General features: G+C 35.8%; 2 protein-coding genes across 2 annotated transcripts in view; one reads left to right on the forward strand and one right to left on the reverse strand.

The window, feature by feature from the left end:
• LOC113226828 (cadherin-86C) overlaps positions 1–17,544 on the forward strand; it is a 133,765-nt gene extending 116,221 nt beyond the window's left edge. The window contains exons 8-15 of the mRNA XM_026459600.1: positions 11,091–11,283; positions 11,667–11,910; positions 12,032–12,617; positions 12,732–13,086; positions 13,180–13,465; positions 13,586–13,716; positions 14,145–14,471; positions 14,677–17,544. Of these exons, the coding sequence (XP_026315385.1) occupies positions 11,091–11,283; positions 11,667–11,910; positions 12,032–12,617; positions 12,732–13,086; positions 13,180–13,465; positions 13,586–13,716; positions 14,145–14,471; positions 14,677–17,119 (4,565 nt within the window). The 3' untranslated portion in view covers positions 17,120–17,544. The remainder of the gene's footprint in view (positions 1–11,090; positions 11,284–11,666; positions 11,911–12,031; positions 12,618–12,731; positions 13,087–13,179; positions 13,466–13,585; positions 13,717–14,144; positions 14,472–14,676) is intronic.
• A 388-nt stretch (positions 17,545–17,932) lies between these two features.
• On the reverse strand, positions 17,933–18,682 carry LOC113227081. Its single transcript, XM_026459956.1, has one exon. The coding sequence runs from the start codon at positions 18,680–18,682 to the stop codon at positions 17,933–17,935; it is 750 nt and encodes a 249-aa protein (XP_026315741.1).
• Between the last annotated feature and the right edge of the window lie 911 nt (positions 18,683–19,593).

Raw genomic sequence — 19,593 nt, forward strand, 5'->3', positions numbered from 1 at the left:
ATAATTGGTGTGTTTGTCTGGATCATTAACATATTTTTGATCCTCGACGCCCTAGGTGGCCCAGCGATTAGCAATCTCGGCTTTAGATTAGGATTCTCGCTAGGTCCAATTTAGGAAAATGGAAGTTTCTTAATTGGTTCTGGTCTGCATGTTCACGTAGTTAATGGTTTGTCAGCATTTGTAACACGTTATAAGAAAATTTGCCTTCACATATGCTGTAATGCTCGGAGAGTTTCTGAGAGATAAGTATAATTTATATAAAAAAGTAGAATTTCACATTCTGGAAGTGCTCTTTCAAACAAACCAACGTTTCGGTCTCTTAACAGGGTATTGGTCACGGCTGATAGAGTTGGTAAAGTTGTCAATCACTTAGGCCTAATATTAATGGAAACCACCATATTCTGAACTATATTTACGGTAGTTATGAATTTGAATACTTTTAATTTAACAAAGAGTAATCCAATTTTCGCAATTTTATTTATTTTTTATAATACCAAGTGACGGGACGAACAAGTCGTGAGCTTGGTGGTAAACGACACACCTGTCCATAACAGTTGCAGTGCCACTCAGAGGTTTAAATCGCAGATCTGAGGAGCACTACTACTACGCCCGTTACCCTGAGACATAAGTTAACAAGCCCTATGTGCCTGTAATTTCACCAACACCCTTATCCTTCTAAACTGGAACGCAGCAACGCTCACATTGCTGCTTGGCGGCAGAAATAAGTAAGGTGTAAATAAGGTGGCAGTACTTAGGGAAGTAAAACGTCGTTCAGGGGAACGAACTCTTTCACAAGGAGCTCTACTCCTACATAATATTTTACATAGGTGCGATTAAACATGCGAGTATTATGTATTAAAAATAAGATTTTTTTGTCTGTATAAAGACTAAATTAGAAATAAAATAAGATAGATAGATAGATAGATAACGCGTTTATTCAGTACAAATACAAACAGAAACAAAACATTTACAATCACTTCACAGAGTATAACATAAAAGCATAAAAGCACATGGAACATTCATTATAAATTTTATACACATTTATATAAAACACATACTGGAGAAAAACAAATACTGTGAGAAAAACAAACAAATACTATAAGAACTGATAAAATTTTAATGAAACTATGACTACAGTTTGTGCTGACATGGCCCTGACTCAGCATAAATACTGTAGACCGAGAGAAGTCAAACAGTGGTGGTTTTCTGCCAGTACCATATGGTGAGCGATTGCAGCCCAGTAAGCCATGCCACCAAAGTGCATCACACGCAAATATATATAACTCTAAATACTATAAATAATATCTCTCTCTCTCTCTCTCTCTCTCAAGTAAAAGTGTAAAATGTAAATAGTGTAAGTAATGAAGGTAAGCAATATAAATAATAATGTAAGTTTACAAACATAATATTAAATCATAACAATAGCCACCAAATATGAATATATATAGGCACGGAAATTCAGATTTACAGGTATCAAACCCATCGATTAGGGAAATAAATATCTATGTAGCGAGACACATCTGCTCTGACAAAAGATGTTTTTTGTATTCACGCTTAAATCGTTTTTTATTGTTGATGCCACGCAATGGAGCAGGAATATCATTCCAGCACTTAATGGCGCGATACCTGAAACCGCCGCGAAATGCAATCGTTCTGTGTTTTGGGATGTTAATAACATTTTTAGAAACTAATCGGAACTTATTCCCCCTTACACGTTGTGACCAATTAATTTTGTGGTATAGATAATCAGGTTTCCGGATTTTAAATAGATCAAACATTAGGCAGGCCAAATATAGCTTTTGACGGGCCTTCATTTTCAGAATACCGAATTTGTTTATATAGGGCGTGATATGTGCGCGAGGAGGAACTCCTGCATTCTATAAGAGGAATTAACATTCTTAAACTGGTGTTATAAAGTGCGTTTATTAAAATGTATGTTAGGAGAAATAATAATTTTTCATGAAAAACATAACAATAGTTATTAATAGTTGTCTTCACAAAGTTATAAATTCATTAGGGCAACGTTTCATTAATAAGATTCCTGTATCAACGGAATTGAATATCAATTTAAAATTTGTCACTTATTACGCTTAAAACAATAGCGAAACAAAAACTTTTTGTCAAACATGCTCGGAAATGAACACGAAAAGTTTGTCATTTATGGACCGTGCGACTTATTCTCGGCTAAGGCCTGCAAATCCGTTACTGCTCTAAACTTTTAAATCTATCTACTAACAATAAACTATGTAAACAGGCTAAAGAAAAAGTCATAAAACAAACTGCCCAGCATTCGTGATTGCGAAAATTTTAAATACCTACCTGTACCGCTTACGATTAAAAAAAAAGAAAAAGGCCGTAAAATAAACTACATTGCTTTGGTATTATTTTCTGTTTTTTTCATCTTTTTTGTATTTTCGTCGTGAAAATTAGTTCTAGTGAGAAGAGCGGTAACGAAAATACAGTAATGGATAAATACTCTGCCCAATATTACCCATTAAAAGCTGGCTACGAGCAAAGTAAGACACGTGAAACTTAGAAAACTTTCATGCACTGGAGATCTACATGACAATACATCATCAGAAGTTCAGCAGTCTACTATTAATATTCCTGGAAAAACATTTCATATTCAATCATTAAAATTGTCCTATCATATCAAATATTGCTTTTGATATTAATTAATATTATTTTACTTTTTCTTTTATATAGTTTCCTCTCTTTAGTCACATTGTTGGAGAAAAGCACTACATATGCCTCGGCGGGAAAGGGGATTACATGACTCGTACCGTTGTAACTCATACTCGTCCAGCAATCCCTTACTCCCCAGCCTCTGGAATAATGTACTATATACAAAAAGTGTTATACAGTTTCTGCGTACTTGGATGAAAAAACTCCAAGTGAGTGATACGTCACGTTCTCTGTTTCGAGTTGTTTCTATCAATGATATTATAAATATATATTATAAATAAGAAATGTGAACAAAAAATATCTGTTTACTAAAAGTAACCCCCTGGAGATGTTTGTCATTCTTCACGGGGAAATGTGCGTTACGAATAAGTATTAATACGTATGAAATAATGATATTTCGAATTCAATTTGAATACCTCGTTCCCAGTGGTCCTAAAAATAAATAAGACGCGTTAACATCGAAAGTAGGCAAAGATCTCCAAGGAATATATTGATCTACTTAAGAGGTTAAAATAAGTTTACAGATAACGAAATTGCTGTAGATAAAATAGTAAAACTATCTTTTAATTAACAAAAACAAAGTGATATTTATTTTTAAGCAAGTACAACATTTTGTATTCAAAGCAGTTGTTTAAAACTAAAGTCTCTCTAAGAATGTTTTTTTTATAATGTCAAGTGACGGGAAGAACAAGCCTAATAGTAAGCTACATGCCTGTCCATAACAGTTGCTGTGCCACTCAGAGCTTTAAATTGCAAAGGTGTGAGGGGCACTACCACCGCGCCCGTCACCCTGCGACGTAAGGCCCATGCGCCTGTAATTCCACCAGCATCCTTACCCTCCTAAACCGGAACGCAGTAATGGACGAATTCTTTCACAAGGAGCTCCACTGCTGCTAGTTATAGTCTTATTAAATACGCGTTATATATAGTAAATCACGAAGTCATAATAAAGTGCTTAACGTGAAAAATTTGTACGTTCCTTGTTCCAAGTTTTATTTTTAAAAAGTAGGTGATGTCGTTTTACTTACTAGGTTACGTAATCTCTTATATTTACGGAATGACCGTCTGGGCACACTTAACGATTACACCCTGTGTAGTAGCAATACCATACAACACATAAGGATTATTAGTAAACAAACGTTCACTAATGTCAATAAGCTTGTCTTTTCCACTACTACCTTTCAGTGCATAATAGCTCATTATCCCATACCCGTCGTGAAAGGACCATTGTCTTAGATTTTAGCACACTGATATTAGGCCACCTTGAACAAAGTACCAACTAATAGACTTATTGCTAAATAGTTACCCGGATGGCAGACACATACAACATCTCTTTTAGGAAGTTTAGTAACGATTTCTGAATAATATGTAACGGGACCAAAACGTTATTAGACACTTTACAGGTTCAAAACCGTTTTAACCATTAACACGTTAGTATACAGATTGCTACTATTTATTTATTTATTTATTAAAGGACATCCAACAGCATACAGTTTATACTTAAAAATCTATTTTTACATAATCTCTATAAAATGTCAATTACAAGATATCACAGTAGCTTAAAAAATAACATGGCGTGACATAGTGTGCGTATAATTTAATAATTACGTTCAATAAATAAGTATATTACAATTAGTACCTATATTTAAATCTATTACTTACTTTATATTACTTACTTACTTACTGTGTCGTATTAAAAAAGGCAGAATTATTAAAAAATGGATACGCACATAGACAACTACACCCAAACTCACGAGAGAAATAAATGTATATAAATATTTCTCCCGGCCCGGGAATCAAACCAGCGACCTCTGCGTGACAGTCCAGCGTTTTACACGTTCAGCCACCGAGGCAGTTAAATGGTCGTGATAAGAAACAAAAATACTGAAGTGTAACAGCTGGACAAACGACGAATTACTCCACTAATTCGTCGCATAATTGAATGTTCAGTATGTGCAAAGCTGTCAAAGGTACTGAAAAACTTGTTGGAAAACTATCGGATTAAAGAACCGAGAAATTTGGCTTATTGTCACTTGGATACGTAGCACCAAAAATACTTGTGTTTAATTATTTTTTAACCAACTTCCAAAAAATGAGGAGATTCTCTATTCGGCTGCAATTTTTTATGTATGTGCGTGATTACTTCGACATTTGTGAATCGATTTCGAAGGGTGGCAAATTAGGGGATGAATCCGGTTTATTCACAGACATATATGTATTTATTAGATTTCACTCACTTTCCGTTAACCGATTTCAGAATATATAGAACTATAGAACTTGGCAAATGGATATATTTCCACAAACTTTTGAGGTTGTTTTTTTTTTTAATAAAAAAGTTATATAATATAATTATTACAGTATATTATAAATATTAATATAAAGATCAAACACTTAGAAAACAATTCCTTCGATCAGGCTGGATTCGAGCCTACGTCTCCTAGAAAACCGTGTCAGACGCTGTGCCAACTAAGCCACGGAACGAACCAGCGGACCTCAAGAACTTTTCTATGTGCTTGTTGTCGGATCTTTGTATTTGGTTTTCAACGACTTTTCAGCCGTAGCGCCATCTATGAGAAATCTATGAAAGTATTTCGTCACCCAGTTAGGTAACTTTACAGCCGGATCTGAATCCTGCCGGATCGAAGGATTTTTTTCTAAGCGTTCTTTCTTCTGAGTTTCTAAGTAACAAACTAGTGGAGTAATATCATAAAAAATAATTGAATATCAATTCAATACAAATTTTATTACAGTATAGTTATCAAAATATTTAATTAGGGTGCTTCTGGAACCGAATCCAAAAGAAACATCTTGTGTACCTACTAAGACAAAACATTCCGTAACTCTGCTGTTTAAATTTTCAATGAAGGTAATTCCATTTCTAATACTAAAAACATCTATAAACTCCAGTTTACATACTCGAAGAGATTCACAGTCTCGAAGTTATCGCATTAATCACAACACCTTATCCGAATATCCAGATACAATCAGTTACTCCAGCACTAGTGGAGCAACTCCTGCAAGGAAGTCAATCGTATTTTATTGCACTTTGCGTATTTATTTCTGATACGTAGCAAAGTGTCTTGTTTTCGTAGATAGTGTTTAGTAGAGCAATGTTATTTGTAAAAGGTGAATGGGGTCATACGGGTTCAGAAGTGATATTTTTTTTTTAAATAAACCCTTTGTCGCGGGTGCCATGGTCACACATAAACAACCACAAATTACACTCAAACTCATGAAACAATTTTTTTTATGATACCAGGAGACTAGACGAACAAGTCATGGGCCTGGTGGTAATTGACACGCCTGTCCATGGCAGTTGCAGTGACACTCAGAGCTTTAAATCACAAAGATCTGAGGGGCACTGCCACCGTGCCCGTCACCCTGAGATATAAGTTGACAAGCCCCATGTGACTGTAATTTCACCAACACCCTTACTCTTTAAAACCGGGACGCAGTAATGCTCACATTCCGGCATGGTGTCAGAAATACGTAAGAACTGTACTTCCCTGGACGAAATCTTTCACAAAGAGCTCCTGTGCTACTAGGGTAAAAATATTATACGTGCACGCAGGGCGGCTCACTCGAGGCACTTGCCTCTCGAAGAACTAAATGAAGTCAAGTGACAGAGGTCTGTGACAACCCTGTACACTGGCTGATCTGGGGTCAGAACCTGAGTTTATAAGGTCCCTGTGTGCGCACAGGTTATAGTGCCCTTCTCGTATACCCTAAGGATCGTTAGGGAGAGTCACTATAATCGAAACTAATGTAGAAAGATATGGGGCTCCTTCTAAAATAAATGTAAGCCATACAAACATTTCTCCCTGACCGGGAATCGAACCAGGGACCTCTGCGTGGCAGACCGTGCAGCATGATAACCGTTCGGCCACGGATACAGTTAAATTATAATATTGAATATTAAGTTTATGAATATCACTATGTTTTCCTACCATGATATTCTATTGATTTTGTGAAATTACTCCACTATACTTTGATATGTTATAAGTGTTAACCGACTTCAAAAAAGGAGGAGGTTCTCAATTCGACTGTATGTTCTTTTTTTGTATGTATGTTACGCGATAACTCCAGTATATTGTGAACCGATTTTCATGATTCTTTTTTGTTGGAAAGAGGGTACTTCCATAGTGGTCCCATTTCATTTTGAAAAAAATCATCTACCTCTAAGGGTGGTTGTTCACGCATGAAGATTCATTTTTATAAATAGCTCCTAAATTTTATTATAAGGAGCAATTATTTTAATGGTTGCATTTGCTGTTCTCCAATTCAAGGCGCTTTTTTCTCTCTCAATATGATTTGTGTAGTGAGAACCGATTTTTTTTATCTCCTGTGTCAAGTCCTGTATAATTGCGAACTAGAGGATATTTCAATAAAACTTGGCAAATAGATGTAATTCCACGTACTTTTGAGGTCGGTTTTTTTAGTACTCTGTACTGAGATTATTATATTGACAGATTTCACTATCAATTTATAATTAGAAACAGGTCGTGAGTCTGGTGGTAAAGAACACGCCTGTCCATAACAGTGTACCACTGCGGCCTTTAATTGAGAGACATGAATTGACTAGTCCCAAGATTGCGCCAGGAAAACTACAATAAAAACTTGCACATCGTCCTTCTGTCATGTCGCTTTCATTCATGAACGGATTATTAAGAAAGGCATTTAAATTAACATACAAAAGTGCTTTTTCGCTCCCAACTACTCTCTTGATGACAAGGCATAAATTATGACTCATTAAAGTTTCATGGACGCATAAATTCATTTGAAACATCATCTTAGAAACGACCCGCAACGAAATACTAATTAGTATTTCTTCATATAAACTTTTGAAATGCAGCTTGAGTTGAATAAAAATAAAAACGAACGATTGCGTAATTTGAAATGTAATTACACCGTACAACTTCTGGGTTTTAAAACTTCAGAGATTAATAATTTAGATTCATTGGTCTTAATTAGCCCATCAGTAAAACTTTCGGCAATATCCATTTCTTTAGTCGAAAAGTTACTAAATAAGTATAATATTATTTAACTTTTTAAGTGAAAACAAAATCATTGCCACTGGAATTCGTTTTTGTTTTATTTCTTATGAAAGCAAGTGACTGGGCGAATAAGTCGTGCGCCTGGTGGTATGCGACACGTCTGTCCATAACAGTTGCAATGCCACTCAGAGGTTTAAATCTGCGGGGCACTGCTACCGCGCCCGTCACCCTGTGACATAAGTTGGCAAGCCCTATGTGCCTGTAATTTTTACCTGCTGGTACCCGTTATCCTTGCCATTCAAAATTCATATTACGTACATTCATATTACCACTTGGCGGCAGAAATAGGAATGATGGCACAACTTCCTTGAACGAACTCTTTCACTAGGAGCTTAACATGAGAATTGTCAATCTATGTCTCAGGGTGACGGGAGCATTGGTAGTGCTCCGCAGATGTTTGCGATTTAAAGCTCTGAGTGGCACCGTGACTGTAGCTTACCATCAGGCGCACGACTTGTTCGTGCCGTCACTTAATGTTATAAAAAAAATGGATTACGCTTTCGTTTGTACACAACCGCACCTGATGGAAATTGAAGTGTGATTGTGGACAAGGATGGCACACGCTCGCCTATAAGAAGTCTGTGCACTCTTATCTCTAGAATATTCGGGTTGCATCACTCGGGAAATAAAGATCACAGCATAGAGATAAGTATATTCCTTAGCCATGCGAAATCAAAAGGCTGTGTTGGAATGGATGGAACTTCTACAGTATATGGATGGAATTGGACGCGTCTGGTTGATCGGAAAGGAGCGGACGGATTAAATCATGCACTTACGTGGCAAATGATTTATAAAACTATATTCATACGATTATTCTAACTTTGTAGAAGCTACACTTAGTTAAAGATATTAGGCAAGCAGCCATGATGAACATCTTTCACTTTAACAAGCTCTTAAAGATTAAAAACTCCAAGACCAGTTTGGCTTGAACCTATTTATTCATTCCAGTTTGTCGAGCCTGCTTCCGCTTATGCAACCCATTTACAGTCAGTGATGATAAACTGACATCACAATAACCTCATTTTAATACGCATATTACTTATTATAATTTTTATTGTTACATAAATAGCAGTGCACAATAAATGGTGACATTCGGAATTGTATGAGCTATTTGGAATTCTGGAAATAAAAGATTATTTTGTTCCTATATTACAATAAATAAACAACAGTTTTAGGTGTACTTTAGAGTTCCAACGAATACTCTGTTACTATTCAGTATTCGGCTTATTATTACTGCTTGCTGTTGAATATTGTATATTATTAAATCACCATTCTAACTGCCTCCGTGGCCGAACGGTTACCATGCCGGACTGCCACGCAGAGGTCCTAGGTTCGATTCCCGGGCCGGGAGAAATATTTGTATGGCCTACATTTATTTCTCTCGTGAGTTTGGGTGTAATTTGTGTTTGTCTATGTATGTGTCCATGGCACCCGCGACACAGGGTTTCCCTAGTGCGGGGCTATGTTGAGTGTGTGTGTGTTGAGTGTGTGCGTTATTCTGCCCAATACAGAATACGTAAAAACAAAAGGCAAAATTGGGAAAAACACAGTAAATTATTATGCAACTTTTGTTAATGCTGAATACACGTTGTACGTTAATCAGATCGAATTGCTCGATCGAATATTCGGCTATTCGGCCACGCTCCTGGTCGAATGACTATACATTGCAACTCTAGTGTACATTTTTTGCAGCTGTAGAGCACCTTGTGAAAGAGTTCGTCCAGGTAGCAGGTCCAGTCCAAGCAGTAATGTGAGAATTACTGAATTCCGGTTTTGAAGGGTACGGTACTGGCGAAATTACAGGCACATGGGACTTGCGCAGTGCTCCTCAGATCTTTGCTATTTAAAGCTCTGAGTGGCACTGCAACTGTCATGGACAGACGCGTAGCTTACCATCAGGCCACGACTTGTTCGTTCCGTTACTTAATATTATATAAAAAAAACATTTACTGAAGTCTGAAGAAAAAAAGGTATTTCTTTTGATGTTTAGAATAAGCCCTTGAAATTTCGGCCCCAACTTCACAGGCATTCCGTATAAACATTTTAAGTGTAGGTACTACTAGTATACGTACTCCAAATATTCTCCTCTACCTTTTTATGTATAATAAACATCCACGTTATATGTAAGAACAGAACCCTTGATTCTCCACCTAGATGAAGCACGAGGTAATTACTTACGGGACCTTGTGCTCCAACTGATCAATGGATACATAACAAGGTAAAAGGGTATATTATGAGACATGTGACTATATGAATGACATACCATGCTCTAGAGATATATAGTAGAAACATTATAAACCAATTGCTTGCTTTAGTAGCAGTAGAGCTACTTGTGAAAGTAAGGACGCTGGTGAAATTACAGGCACTTGGGACTTGTCAGCTTATGTCTGAGGGTGACGGACGCAGTGGCAGCGCCTCTAAGATCTTTGCGATTTAAAGCGCTCAAAGACCTCAAAAAAAAACTTAGCAAATACGGAGTAAAAATGGAAAGTGGGCGAAATCCATTATGATTCATCGTCTAATTTGCCGGCCCTTGGAGGTGGAATATGTTCTTCAAATTTGAATGGGACCATTTTTAAGGTACCCCCTTTCTAACAAAAAAAGATCTTCAAATCGGTTCACAAATGTCACAAAAAGTGTCCAAAAAGAATAAAGTCGAACTGAGAACCTCCTCCTTTTTTGAAGTCGGCTAATAATACTAGTAGTTATTTCAGTGCTATACTCGAGACAATACTTCACTATAATGTAGCTGAGAACCACACCAATTACCAGTGTCAAACTAAAAAGTTCCTTGCAGTATGAGTATCAGAGCAACGAAATTGTCTTCAGAGTACTCAAACCAGAAAACTTCATTTACCAAATCGATCCTGCCGGGAATTAAACTAAGGCCATCGAGTTCGTCGTGCAAAATTGTAACGACAATTATGATTTATAATGGTTTATTTGTGAGGACAATCATAAATACGATAGGTACATACATACCTGGATAAGACGATACCTATTTCATAAGTCCTAACAACCTTTAACAATGATCAAAGCCCATAAATATTATAAAAAATAAATAAAATAGCCTGGAAATGTCAATTGACATCTAGCGAGAATTATGGGCAATACAATCACGCACCATGTCAAAGACGTCTAAATGGTTAAAACCTTCGTAACAAAGAAAGATAAGCGTCTTAATAGAACAGGCTAATGTCAACAGATGGCGTTGTAAGTCGAAATAAAGTTTACTACGTATTATATACTTTTATTATGTCTGTGTATACTACTACTACTACTACGTTACGAAACCTAATTTATTTGCTATGATAAACACTATTTGTAATTCAACACAAAAAAATATTTCAGGTGAGGTGACACTTGAGCGACCATTAGAAGAAATTGCAGCCATCTCACATGCTGGCACACCAATCCTGTTGACAGTCGTAGCTGAGGAGGTCAGGTTGTCTAGAGAAGAGCCAGAAGCCATGTCGTCAACCGTCCAGCTGGCTTTTATACTTCCTGAAAGAGAAAACTCGCCGCCTTACTTCGAAAATGAGTTGTAAGTTTTGGCTTGAAATTTTATTTTTATATAAACAAAAAAGTTAGTAATATGTGTAATAAATCCTATTAACCATTTTCGATACTATTTATTTAATCATTTATTATAATTTGCGACCATAAGCCTAGTAAATAAATTACTGTAAAACGAAAATGTTACAGGGCGCCTTATTTCTGAACAACAAAATCAAAAACAAAAAAAAGAAAAGTATGTATCACATCGAGTATATAGCTAGATGCTCGATGAGGTATCATAAGTAGCCAGTTCCTATATCGTTACCATTAACACATGTTAATAGGAACAATGTATATAGGAACTAGCTACTTACTTTTGTACGTGTGTACAAAAGTCACTATAGTATTATAATGCTTATGAAATTCCAGTTACATCACCTACCTTGATGAGAACGCACCTCAAGGAACAGCGCTCACGTTTAACGACCCTTACATTCCCCAAGTAAACGATAATGATGCAGGCAAGAACGGTGTTTTTGCACTCTCTCTGCTTGGCAACAATGGAACTTTCGAGATATCCCCTACAGTAGCTGAGAGGCATGCCCAGTTCATCATTAAAGTACGGGATAATACCATACTAGATTATGAGGCGAGGAAGTCTGTTATATTTCAGGTAAGAATTAAATCAACTTATTATTCTCCTTTTAGTGATATTTACTGACGAACTATTACTAATTATTATCAAACATACACTTGAAAAAACATTCTGTAACGAGAGCCTTATTTCTTTCCAGATTTTAGCTCAAGAACTCGGTCCAGCGACGAATCTGTCAACGATAGTCAATGTTACCGTCTACTTGAACGATGTCAACGATAATCCGCCAGTATTTTTGGCTCAGTCATATGACATTGAACTCCCAGAGAACGTCACAGCGGGTACTAGAGTCGTACAAGTAGCAGCCGATGACGTAGATACGGGAGCTTTTGGGAAGGTCCAATTCACTGCCATATTAGGATATCTGAACACATCCTTACACTTAGACCCCTTGTCGGGGATAATAACCGTTGCAACAAACAATCACGGCTTTGATCGTGAAGCCATGCCAGATTTGCATTTCTTAGTAGAGGCTAGAGATAACGACGGAATAGGTTTAAGAGTAACAGTGCCATTAATTATTAAGTTGTTAGATGTAAACGATAACCCACCAGAGTTTGAGAGGTCGTTATACGAATTTGTACTGTCACCGAGTTTGAACAACTTCACATCATCGGCGTATGTCAAGGCAATTGATAAGGACGCTGAGCCACCAAATAATGTAGTCAGATATGAAATTGTACAAGGCAACAACGAAGCGAAGTTCGCTGTTAATGAGGAAACAGGTGAGCAGCTTAGAACAACACATTAGCACTCAGTTATTAGTTAGTTCATAATGTGTCACGATAAAAAAACATTAAACGTAAAAATACTAGAGCTAGGTATGTTGTCTTTTACAGGTGAACTATATCTTCTAGAAACGCTTAAACGAACAAAGAAACAAAACGTTCACAGACGAAAACGTCAATTCGATACTAGTGAACAAGAAAGTGAAGTCTATGTTCTCACAATAAGAGCCTACGATCTTGGTGTTCCCAGATTATACTCTACAACTATTGTGAAGATTTATCCACCTGAGAGCAAAACAAGAACAATGTCGTTCATAGTTCCCGGTGCTAACCCTGACAGAAGAAAACTGCAAGAAGTATTAAGTACTTTATCTGGAGGAAAAGTTAATATAATTGAGATAAAGCCTTATAAAGGCTATGAAAATGGTGCTACTAATTTAAATGGACAAGAATCTAGTCAAGAAAAGTAAGTCAACCTTTGAGTCAGTCTAAAATTGTAACTATAAAAAAAAATACCTGTAAAGACATCTTACAATATTATTTTGTGTTTCTTTTCTAGGAGTGAAGTTATAGCTATTGTGCGAATGTCTGGAAACACCGCCATAAATGTAGCTAAGCTTCAAGAACAGTTGGCAGAGAAAAAAACGGAATACAATACTGGTTCCGGACAAAATACTGGCTCTAACATTAATTCTGGTGCTGGTTCGGGTGGAGTTGGGTCTGGGAATTCTGGATCCGGGGCTACTGGAACCGGAAACTCTGGTTCTGGAATTTTCGGAAGTGGCGATTCTGGAAGTGGTACTGGACAAAAAGATCAAACATCTACTGCTGACGATGGCGATGCCGTAAGTTAGGACATTATTTTTGTACGATTTATAAAAACTGCTACCACATGTAATGAAATAATTAAAATGTGTCACGATCTGAATTCGCTAAAGTACTTATACATATTTTTTATGTTACAGGGTCTTTACAAAGCAGAAAGCCGCTTATTATTCTGGTTACTAATATTGCTGGCGATATTAGTAGCTCTTGTTCTATTATTACTCATTTGTTGTTGCATCTGCGAGGGTTGTCCTCTTTACATGCCACCAAGGTAATTTTAATTTGATTTAATAACACATACTTACCTACTTATTCTTAGTTGCTTCACATCCACTACATTGCTAACCACCACATCATTCATTCTGAACTCACTTTAATTCCTTTAACGAAGTCTTAACTAATATTTTCTTTTTCTCTAACAGACTAAAATGCACCAATTAATCCGTGCATGTTTACACATCAGCTTTGATACCTACGTTACATTGCAATAGGTAATTTTTTTGTTTTATTTATTTTTAAATAATTTCTATTTTAATCAGTTAAAAAATACGTGAATGATCCACTCACAATCATCGCTTGTTTATATGAACTGCGTAACTTATAAATTTCATAACTTTCATTCTTTATCTGTAAATAATTGTTATTAATTAAGTTTTAACAGAACAGCTTGGTACATAGATATCCATTAATAAATTCTAGGAAAAGAGTGATACGTGTCAACTCCACAGAAGACGACGTGCATTTAGTGGTTCGGGACAAACACGAACATGGGAGAGAAAACAAGTCAACGCAAAATCTAGAAAACAAAACAGTACAAGGAAATGAATGGAGGAGACGAGAAGCGTGGAGCGCGGAAGAAGCAGACTTGAGGACGAAGCCAACGCAGTGGAAATTTAACAAAAGAAACTACAGGAAAGAACCAAGTAAACCTGCTTCAACTCCTGGAGATCTGCGGCAAGATTTTGTACACGCTGCTGCGGATAATGATTATAAATATAATGATGGCCGACAATCCTTCAGATTACGGTAAGTTCTGGAAATTCGTTAATGACATTAGAATATTATATTTTTTGTATATTTATAATATTAATTAGACCTTGATTTTTTACTAAAATAAATACCAAATCAAAATCTAACAAACAAACCTCTACCTTCTTCTTTTCATCTTCCTCATCGTCGTGCATGTTATTGTCATGTTGTTTAATAAAGAAGACTTTTTTTATTATTTCAGGGATGGTCCTAATGTAATTTATACAAAAGAAATGCAACTACAAGAAGCATTTGCTAACAAACACAAAGAATACATAGAGGATCTTGAAAACGGTTACGATAGAATTGCTACTCTTCATTATCACAGACGAGATCAAGACAACGATTCCATACGAAGACATGAAATAGATCGGGGATCCGACGTTGGCGTCTTCCTCAAAACTGATATAGAAAAGAATATAAATGATAAAGACGGTAGATCAAAACGAGATCGCGCTCCATCTTCCCAAGAAAGAGACCAATATTTTATAAAACAAGGCAATACTGAAATACTACGGTTAGTGACAAGGGGTAAAAATGAAGAAGAACGGTATGTAAACCTGCCAATCCATCAACAAAGACCAGTGACCCTGATTCCACAAACACAATATGTAGTTGTTGATGGTAAAGAATTGTTAATGGAAAGATTCATTAGAGAACAAGGAGAAGAAGCAAAAAATATAAGAGAGAGAATGGGCAAAATAACAGATTTAGACAACATGTCACAACATGGCAAAGACGGAAAGAGCTTGGGTCAAAGATCACACATAGGGAGTGATATTGTAAATCAATTTCATGAATACACCAATGTGCCACCGGACGTTCCTGGCCTCGTTCCATTGAAAGCAGATTATTTGCAAACAGCTTTGCTGGAAATGCAAAACAAATCAACTATCCACCAGGAGCTACTAGAGTCATCACTTAGGAAGCAAAATGAATTATTACATCAAATTCTCATAGAACGAGAAAGGATGATGCAAAATCAGGAAACAGCATCTCAAGTTGAAAGTAAGTTAGAAACTCAAAGTTTACCTGGTCAATCAGTAATAGCGACTCAAACTGAATGTCATATAGGTACACAAACAGAACCTGAAATGCTCAAACCATTAAGACGAAAGGCTAGAAGTGACAACGATTCCTACAGTGAAGATGAAAATGAAATGATCGTAGAAGATAATTCTAAGAAAGTCGCATGGGTTAAACGGAAGAAGCCAAAAAAGAAAATTAAATACAAAGACCCTAGGCGAAGTTTACGAATTTATGAGTTGAAAAGAAAAATTAAAACCCCAATCATCGAAGAGAGTGACGTTTCGCCTTCACTAGAAAGTGAAAAACATGTTAAAATTAGTAAAACCAATGAAAGAGAAGAGCATATAAAAAAATATGGGGATAAAACTAAAAGCGTTATTACAACATCCAAAAACGAGACAGTGTGTTCAACTCAAATAAGAATGCCTGATGACGAAGATCGCAAGTCACGACTGCGAAGAGATGTATTAATGGAAATATCTGATTCTTTAGAAGAGAACATTTTAGAGTCCAGTGACAAAAAACCACGTCTCCGAAGGCAATCCCCTGTATGTGCTGAAAATGCACCTAAACCTCTTGCCATCGAACATGAAAATATAAGAGAAAGTAAGAGCAGAAGTAGCTCAGCGTCAAGGACGAACAGAAACATGATATTTTCTAGACAAGGTTCATCTACTGAACAACGGGACCACATTGATCAACAGACGATTCCAGATATAAATCTATCTCATACTAAAAAGAACATTTCAAGTAACACGGATTCTAGCAAGAAAACTGATGACGATGTAAAGAACGGTAAAACTTCTCAGAAGAGTTTACCTAGATACATGCAGTGGTATGGTAAAAAGTCTACTGAACCCACGTCTAAACCTGCTGTCTCGGAAAAGGTTGTCCCAAATAAACCAAAACGAATTTCTAAATCAAAAAACGAACAAGATCTTAAAACTGAAAAAGAAAGAGGAGGAAGATATGGTAGAATAATCAACAAAGATACTCAAGCAGATTCAGAGGTAAAAAAAAACTTCAAAGGAAAAGAAAGTGAATTCATACATCCTCGTCTTTTAAAAGAAGAAAAGGTAACACCAGTACCAGAAGGACCTCTGCCTGACGTCCATCCCTTGTTACAACATTCCGAACATAGATACGAACACCAATATGAAAACCAAAACCCTCTTTGTTACATAAAACCGACACACATTCCCAAGTACTTGGAACAGCCCGACGCTCCGAAAAGACAATCTATAGAACAACAACCAGTATATGTAAATCAAGACGATGTGAAAAATAAAGAGTCGAAAAGACCAGAAATTTCAGAGAGTGCATTAACCCACAGCATATCTATTTCAAGTAATTATGAGGATGACCGTAAAAATGCACCTGAAGTTCATGTTTCCAAAATAAATATCGGAGGCGATAATGTACCTGACGTGAGTCATCGAAGTGTGACGACTAAAATAGACGACAATGATTCTGGTATTGCTATGAATACTTTAGTACAACAAACAGGCAACATCAAACGTTTGCCGATCACTGAAAAGAAAAGTGTGTTCACTATAGCATACGATGACGTTCAAACGAAACAACTACGACCAGACAGTAGTTCGACTTCATATTAAGTATTATTTCTAAAGTGAGTGCCTTAACGTAATGGAATATCCTTATTGATTTTCAGTCATCAAAATTAGTAAGACTTGACATTCCGTCCAATATTTATAATCTAATAATTATACGTTCTTTTAATGAATTTGTATATAAATACTAAAGTATATTTTTTATTTTTAAGTGATTCAATAAGAAAACAATCAAACTGCCTTTATTTGACGACTGGTATAAATTAATTTAGTAGCATTTTTATTGTACATAATATGTCCATGTTGAAATTACGTGTAACTGTAGTGAATATTCTAAAGTTTAAATTAATTTAGCTTTAAAGACATACCAATGTAAATATTTTCTTGATCCCACTATAATGCATACTGATTTAGTGTGCAAATTTATATTTGTTACAAAATATAAAGTTATATACTTATTATGCATTGTATTTTATTATCCAATTATAAAGGGGTGTACGATAGGAGCTATCCCGCACGACGTACCATTCCTTTCCAATTATCACGTCTGGCGCACCCTAAGCAATAATCGGAGAGTACCTTACGCCAATTGGCAAGTCCTTTCACCACGATGGCAAGAATTATACTATACAATAAGAAGGATCCAAGCATATAAATATATGTAATAAACATGTATATAAATATGCGCAGATATCTTAATTTTTTAAATTTATATAAGCAATAAAATAAATGAAGAAAAAAATTTAAATTTATTAAAACCACTTTATTCGTTTACAAATTCAAAATGTTAAATAATACAATCCCATTCCAACAAAGTTCCAGAATAAAAATCACATGATCATTCAAATACAATTCATATTATTCTAAAAGCTTTTGAGTGACATATTCCTTATAACTACAAGGACTTATACATTTGACAGCTTTATTACCGAATTTGTCGTGATACCAACATATTTGATTTACGTTTCGATCATTAGTTTTCAATATTACTTCAGGCGTTTTGCACTTACAGTTCTTACACACTTCAACTTTTTCTTGAATAGTAAGTTGTATATCAATAACTTGTTTATGTAAGTTTTCCATTTGCTGTAACAGCTTGTCTAATTTACTCTCAAATTCGATTGAAGATTTATCAGAAGGGTTTTCACCTGAATAGACTTCAAGAACTTTGTCAGCAACATTGATTAATAGGTCCAAATTATCACAGTTTTCTCCTTCTATAACTTCCTTTACGTGTGAAGGTAAACCCTCGATCCATATTTCTTTAATAGTTTCCTCTGATACTCTCGAATCGGCTTTGGTTTGAAGGTGCGCTAAAAACTCCGAAGGTTTCATAGATCCAATCTTTTCATTTTCCAACTGCTTAATTGACATACGCTCAATAACTTCGTGTTTTAAATAGTCATATCTATCAACGGCTTCCATTTCTGGAGGGTTAAGTATAATATCTTCAACTAAGCTGATCACATCTTTGCTGAGCTCCGAAACGATATGGTCGTACATATCAGAATCCGATGTTACTCTGTTCAATGCAAACACAGCTTCGACTTGTGCGAACCACAGCGCCGGTTTTTCCACCCAAAAACTTGGCAATACGACGTGATCCATGATATTCAACAGGTTGACGCGGTATTTTAAGCACAAATTGAAAGTAAAATGAGTAAAATATTAAAAACTGTAAGGCAGGTAGTTTACAAAACAAATTTATCTTTAGTCAACAATTTTAAAATTGTTGATTTTATTCGTTTAGAAACTGACTTCTTATGGATATAATGATAATATTTAACACAACTTTCCTTCAAATTTTGTAAAAGAAAATTAAAACTATGTATGCTTCACAGTCCTACAATTACAAAAATTAACTACTCATTCATTGTAAGTCAATTAATTTTTTTTCATGTTATCATGCCACGTAGCGCCATCTTCATTTGAGTCCTTTTTACGATATATAAGATTTTCGAGCCAGTTTTAGCGCATCAACGTAGCGCTGTTCTTTCTCCCATAGTACTAGCACTCCATGAAATGTAAAGGGGTTAGCCTATTGAAGTACATTTGTCTACGATGCGCCATCTTAATAAAAAATCTGGTACCACACACTTTTCATATACGTTTACTAGTACTTCTACTCGCTCCTAGATGGCAATATAAGTAAGCATAGTAACGCTATGCGATGGAAGGTGTCGCTACCTGTTTTCATGCCGTTGTGTTTTATTCTTTTGGAAATATTTAAAAACATTTAGTTGTGTACCAATTCAATGTAAGTACATGGAAACAATGGCAATACAATAAAAGTGCTGCCGGATTTTAGATTCTTAGTGAAGTTTTAGATACATAAAATTAAACATTAAAGTGCTTACCAAAATATGAAATTAGTACAACTTTGTTACAAATTTATTATAGTTAGTTCCTTAAAAATAAGTCCATTTATATTCTTGAGCATCTGGTACCTACTACATTCACAAAAAACGTCGCACTCTGAAGGTATAAAGTCGTTCTCGATTAGTAAATCCTCCTTTATA

The sequence above is a fragment of the Hyposmocoma kahamanoa genome, unplaced genomic scaffold (genome assembly GCF_003589595.1).
Source record: "Hyposmocoma kahamanoa isolate Upper Pololo Valley unplaced genomic scaffold, ASM358959v1 202, whole genome shotgun sequence".
NCBI classification, from domain to species: domain Eukaryota; kingdom Metazoa; phylum Arthropoda; class Insecta; order Lepidoptera; family Cosmopterigidae; genus Hyposmocoma; species Hyposmocoma kahamanoa.

What these genes read in the sequence shown, in the direction of transcription:
- LOC113227081 (XM_026459956.1), bottom strand. Translation starts at nt 18,682, where the DNA reads ATGGATCACGTCGTATTGCCAAGTTTTTGGGTGGAAAAACCGGCGCTG.